The sequence below is a fragment of the Phyllopteryx taeniolatus genome, chromosome 6 (genome assembly GCF_024500385.1).
Source record: "Phyllopteryx taeniolatus isolate TA_2022b chromosome 6, UOR_Ptae_1.2, whole genome shotgun sequence".
NCBI classification, from domain to species: Eukaryota; Metazoa; Chordata; class Actinopteri; order Syngnathiformes; family Syngnathidae; genus Phyllopteryx; species Phyllopteryx taeniolatus.
The window spans coordinates 23,218,121-23,223,527 of NC_084507.1; the positions used below are offsets into that span (position 1 = coordinate 23,218,121).

Consider the following 5,407-nt stretch of genomic DNA (forward strand, 5'->3'; position numbering starts at 1 on the left):
CAAACTCCACTTTTAAATAAAATATTTGTTTTTAGATATTTTGTAATCTAACCATCTATCCATCCATTTTCTGTACTGCTTCTCCTCACTAGGGTTTCGGGCGTGCCGGAGCCTATCCCAGCTATCTTCGAGCAAGAGGCGGGATACACCCTGAACTGGTCCCCAGCCAATAGCAGGACACATATAGACAAACAATCATTCGCACTCACATTCGTACCTACGGGCAATTTAGAGTATTCAATCAACCTACCACGCAGGTTTTTGGGATGGGATGTGGGAGGAAACCGGAGTGCCCGGAGAAAACCCACACAGGCACGGGGAGAACATGCAAACTCCACGCAGGCGGGGCCGGGGATTGAACCCCGGTCCTCAGAACTGTGAGGCAGCTGTGCTAACCAGTCGTCCGCCGTAATCTAACCGAAGTAGCCAATTTAAAAAAATAACAATTCATAATCTTATGAGAATTTTGCATTTTTTTACTCGACAAAAAGTAGTGATATTAAGAACATAATTATATTTTTGTGAGGAAAAAGGTGTAACCTTGTGAGAAGAGCGTAATTGTTCTTTAAAAGAACAGACTATTGAAAAAAGAATTCTTATAATGTAACCTTTTCAGTCTGGAGTGAGAATCAAGTTCTGCTGCTTTTTTGTTTTGTTTTTTATTTTTATTTTTTTAGATAAGACTGGTACATTTTAGGGGGGATGTTTTTTTAGATTTTTTTTTTAATCTTAAGTAAAAGGTTGTATTTCTATATTCCAAAACTGATTATAATCAGGGGAAAAACAACACTTTATTCCCATAATATTACCACACGAATCGCCTTCTATATATACAGTATATAATTTTATTTTATTTTGAGTGTGGCCTGACATTACACTACAGTAAACAATTGGACGTCTTCTGATGCACATCTTCTTCTTGCCACTGGAGGTCGCTCTCATCAACTATTATTCATAGCCTTTCCTGGAGAACGTTGAAATGACAACACAAGTAACAAAAAGCACACTTACACACACACATATATATATATATATATATATATATATTATTTTTTTTTCTATAAACGTGTGGTCAGAAAATAAATTTGAAAAACATGCTGAATAAATGCAGTTGGCACCCTCAGTTCCTTTTGCCCATCAGACCTACAAAGGTTTGAAACCTTTGTACTGGAAATTGAATAGGGGAAAAAAAAATATATATATAAATAAAAGGTAACTTTTTGTCTGCACACTTTAATCAAGTCTTTACTTACATTTGCGAGCTGCCCGACGTCTTGCAGCTTGAGTGGAAAGAAATGTGCGTCAAAAAAAAAAAAAAAAAAAGATGTTTCCAAATCAATTAAGTACTTGTATATTAATTTAAACGTAATGCTCACCAGTGTTTTTCTTCAAGTATTGTGTTGGCGGTGCAGGTTTTCTAGCTATCCTCGTCAAAATATCTTCAATTAAATTTGACTCTGCACATTTGATCTAATCAAAAAAAAAAAGTGCAATAGACAAATGTGATTTTGTAATAAAAGAAAATATACATATTTCTTACCTGACTCGTGCGCTTGTCTCCCTCCAGACAGAAGACATTAGTCAGCAATAGAAACAAAATAAGTTGAATCATCTCCATTGTCGTCCACTTTCTTCTGTAATGTAGAGGAGTGTTGCTGTGTTTTATAAATGTTGCTACTGTAGGTAGTGGGCAAACCTCTGATGATGATAATGATGAAGATGCATCATGGAAGGGTGTTTACCTCCACGCATAATTAATTACACACACACACAAAACTCAATCTTCTCCACGCCTTGATCCATTAAATCAGCAATTTTCACTTTCCTCAAGAGACGTTTATGAAGAGTGACAGCAGCTCCAAGTCACTCACACCCAATTAAATCCTCATACGCTATTCTGTACTGTAATTATTTTTTAAATACTCAACACTCCTTGGTAGTGTTGGATTATATATATTATTTCCATAAATAATATCGTTTTAATCTCATGAAATAAATGTTTTCGAATAAATATATATATTTTTCAAATTGTAAATAATAACAAACCCCCTTTTTGTTGTGCTAGGTTTTTTTGTGTGGTTTCTGTTGTTTTGGATAAAAATAAAAGTTTGAGGTAACATTGTGTCACAATAATATAAATAATAAACAATACGTTGAATTTTATGATAAAATCATGTTCTAATAAATATAAATGACTGTACATTTTTTATATTTTGTGAAGAAAATATACATTTTGTGTTGGATAAAAAAATTAAAAGAAATTCAGTTATGTATATATATATATATATATGTATATTTACCACCAATTCAAGATCATTATTTGTTTTCCTAATATATGTATAACATTTTTGATTTGATATGCTTTTAAATCTGTTTTGTATTTAAAAAATGGAAAAACAAAAACGTTTCCCCAAACGATGCTACTTAAAGTTTTAAAAAGTATCTGTGTTATTAGTTATTTTCAAAACACGTTTTGGATCAAACATGTTATTATATATGGAATGCACACTATCAGTCAGAAATTTGGAGACACTTTCTAGTGCTTTTAGATGAGAAACTGCCCAAACTTGTCAATGGTAGTGCATATGCCCACAAATTCACAATGATGATTCATTAAAATAAGAATAACTATTTTGTATGGCTAGAATGTAGAAGTCGTTGAATTTAAGTGAACATTTGGATGAAGACGCAGAGAACAGATTTTGGATTTTTCTAATCAAACACATCTTTAGAAGTGTTTTCCTTCGTGATTTCATGTTAGTACATCGAAATTATGCTTTCTATCCAATGAGGAAGGCTACGAACAAAGTCACTTCCCTACGTGTACAAAAAGGCAAAGTCGTATTTGCGTGCTTTCCGACCCACTGCGGCCGCCGTCGTCGTCGTCGTCGTCTTCACTCTGACGCGCCACTAAACACGATGAGACGATTACACAGCCGCCACATTTCACAAGAAATCCGTCAACAGTTCCAAGAATCAACCTCAAATGACATCAACACTCTTACGTTTGCCGTTCGAGCCGAACCGACTCAACATTCGCCCGAATGTTGCGTTCAGTGTCTCCTGTGCTCTACTTCCTGCTTGTCGTCAGCGCTCACGTGACGTTCGCCGCGGAGGGCATACCGAGGCGGCGGCTGAAGCTGGCCGACGATGAGGCGAGCCGAGCGGCATCGGAGTCCCGCGACAACTCGGTGGAGTCGAGACAGTCCGGAGGTCTGTAACTAATCCACTGTTACTATCTAAAATCAAACCAACTAAGTTACTTTCTTTTGTACTGTTCAAACATCTGCAGAAAAAAAAAAAAAGTAGAGGTGGACCGATACTAATTATCAGTCGTCAAGGGTGCCGATAACCGAGATTTATTTGCAGTAAAATGGAAAGTATGGCCGTCAAAATTGTAAAAATAAAAACTCCAACATTTAATTTTGTTTGAATGCCTTTAAGCATACGTTTGTTCAACAGCGTTTTCCCCCCGTCTCACATCTTTGTTTTAAAAATTCTAACAAAAAGTACAGCCAGCTCAGCAGCATGCCTTATGAAGTTACATGAAAACTTACATAAATAAATAGCACCCTAAAGTTTTCTACTGTACAGTAAATCCATTTCTCCAAAATCTCAGTGGAACTGAAATGTTAAGCTCTCACTTATCTTTGTTTTAAGTTCAAACAAAAAAAGAAAAGTTTCCAGGGTCAGCAGCATCTCTTATAAATTTCACATTTCACAGAAATAAATAGTTCCCCGAAGTTTTCCCAGTTTTAAATCTTATTGGATTAAAAGAAAAGAAAAAAAGGCTGCTGCCGATAGGCGTCAAAATGCCAAATATCGCTGCCGAAAATACTTTTACAAATTGATCATTTAAATACAAATGATCGTGAAAATGTATTTTAATCGCTACTATACATTCGAGTTGGCCAATACAGACATGTTTAAGACGTAGAAAACATAGACTACGGTGGCCGCTTTTGTAAAGCAAAGCAAATCGTTACGGCAATGTAGCACAAATACCCATCAATGGCATTCAAACATTTTTCAAACATTTTTGTCAGTAAAAGCAGACTACGAGACAGACGATTTCTTTTCAAACTTTTACACATCCAAAACCTTAAGTGTAATTTGTGTGTGTGTTATGTTAGTCAAGAGGAGGTTCTGTCCAGGCTTCACGTGTCGCCGGTGCCGGCGTTTGCTGTCGGCGACTGGATCGCCTGGGCCTGCACGGGCCACAATCGAGACGCACTTTCTTGTATGGCTCAGCGATATTGGCCTTCAAATAAAATCTCTTGATTTATTCTCACGAAAATCCAATTTCCGATTTGTAATCGTTTCCAATGTTTAACGATTCGAAACCGGTTTTGGTTTGGGCTTGTTTACCTACAGAGATTTGCTTCTCCTGATAGCAAATGTGCTTTGAAACACCTTTTATTGCCCGGGATTAACAACGTTTTAAAACATGCGTCAGCAATAAAAGACGCTTTTTCAATGTACTTCTTTGTTTCTGTTTTCCCTCTCTTGCTGTCAAGAAATGGGAGACTATCGTATAAAATCAATTTTGAGGAAACAAAAAGACTCGCTTGCACCGTTTAGCAAATAAGAGGCAAAGTGTGCTTGCTTCAAGCTCTTTATTTGTCACTGCCACTTGACGTTTACTGTAAAACTGACATATAAACCAAAACAGAATTAAGCATCCTTTATTTAATCTCCCAAATGATACCAATAAATGTGTCTAATAAAAGTCCGCTAGCATATAATACGACACGCCACGCCACAGATGAGCTAACAGTAATTGTGCACTTTTAAACAGCTGCTACTTTAACACGCACAGAGCAGCGACACATACAAACAGAGGATTAAAAAAAGGAATACTCTGCAAATTGGTGCTGTAAAAATTATGATTACATGCAAAAATCCGCGGTGTCACTCAACCTGCAAACGTTTCTTATCGTGCTTTCCACGCACGCAGGATGGGACGTGCCCGTGATTGTCAAGCGCCTGGACGCCAGATACGATTGGCTGACGGGGCGCCGGGCTACGACGCGTTACGAGCTGAGGGACGCGGGCGACGGCTGATGTGCAAAATCTGGAAATACCTCAAAAACTTTAAAAAATATATATTAGAATTAGTTTGTTATGAAAAATGTGATTACTAATAATAATTATATAATTCTACTACTGGACTATAATAAATAAAAGTGAAATCAGGAAAATTCAGGCCTGTACAAATGTTTTGTAAAATTATGTTTTATTTTTAATGTTAGTAGTATAATTCCGTATTATTATATAATTATAAAACCAGAATCTAACAATAAAAACAATATCCAAACTTTAGTTTTTTTTTATGTAGGAAAATTCAGGGAGAAATAAAATCTAAAAATTATATGCATTTTTTATTATGTAATTTTAAAAATTATTA

The 5,407-nt window shown here is 36.0% G+C and overlaps 2 protein-coding genes across 2 annotated transcripts; one reads left to right on the forward strand and one right to left on the reverse strand.

Annotated features, from left to right (window-relative positions):
- Window positions 1-569: 569 nt before the first annotated feature.
- On the reverse strand, window positions 570-3,070 carry LOC133479920 (uncharacterized). The gene is made up of 6 exons (XM_061777487.1): window positions 3,006-3,070; window positions 2,862-2,910; window positions 1,541-1,634; window positions 1,377-1,470; window positions 1,254-1,280; window positions 570-1,167 (listed from the first exon to the last, which is right to left on the reverse strand). The coding sequence occupies exons 1-6, from the start codon at window positions 3,034-3,036 to the stop codon at window positions 1,121-1,123; spliced, it is 342 nt and encodes a 113-aa protein (XP_061633471.1). The 5' UTR covers window positions 3,037-3,070; the 3' UTR covers window positions 570-1,120.
- si:dkey-256h2.1 (uncharacterized protein LOC337520 homolog) lies at window positions 2,847-5,206 on the forward strand. The gene is made up of 2 exons (XM_061777488.1): window positions 2,847-3,213; window positions 4,958-5,206. Exons 1-2 carry the CDS (start codon window positions 3,045-3,047, stop codon window positions 5,062-5,064), a joined length of 276 nt encoding a protein of 91 aa, XP_061633472.1. The 5' UTR covers window positions 2,847-3,044; the 3' UTR covers window positions 5,065-5,206.
- The last annotated feature ends 201 nt before the right edge of the window (window positions 5,207-5,407 follow it).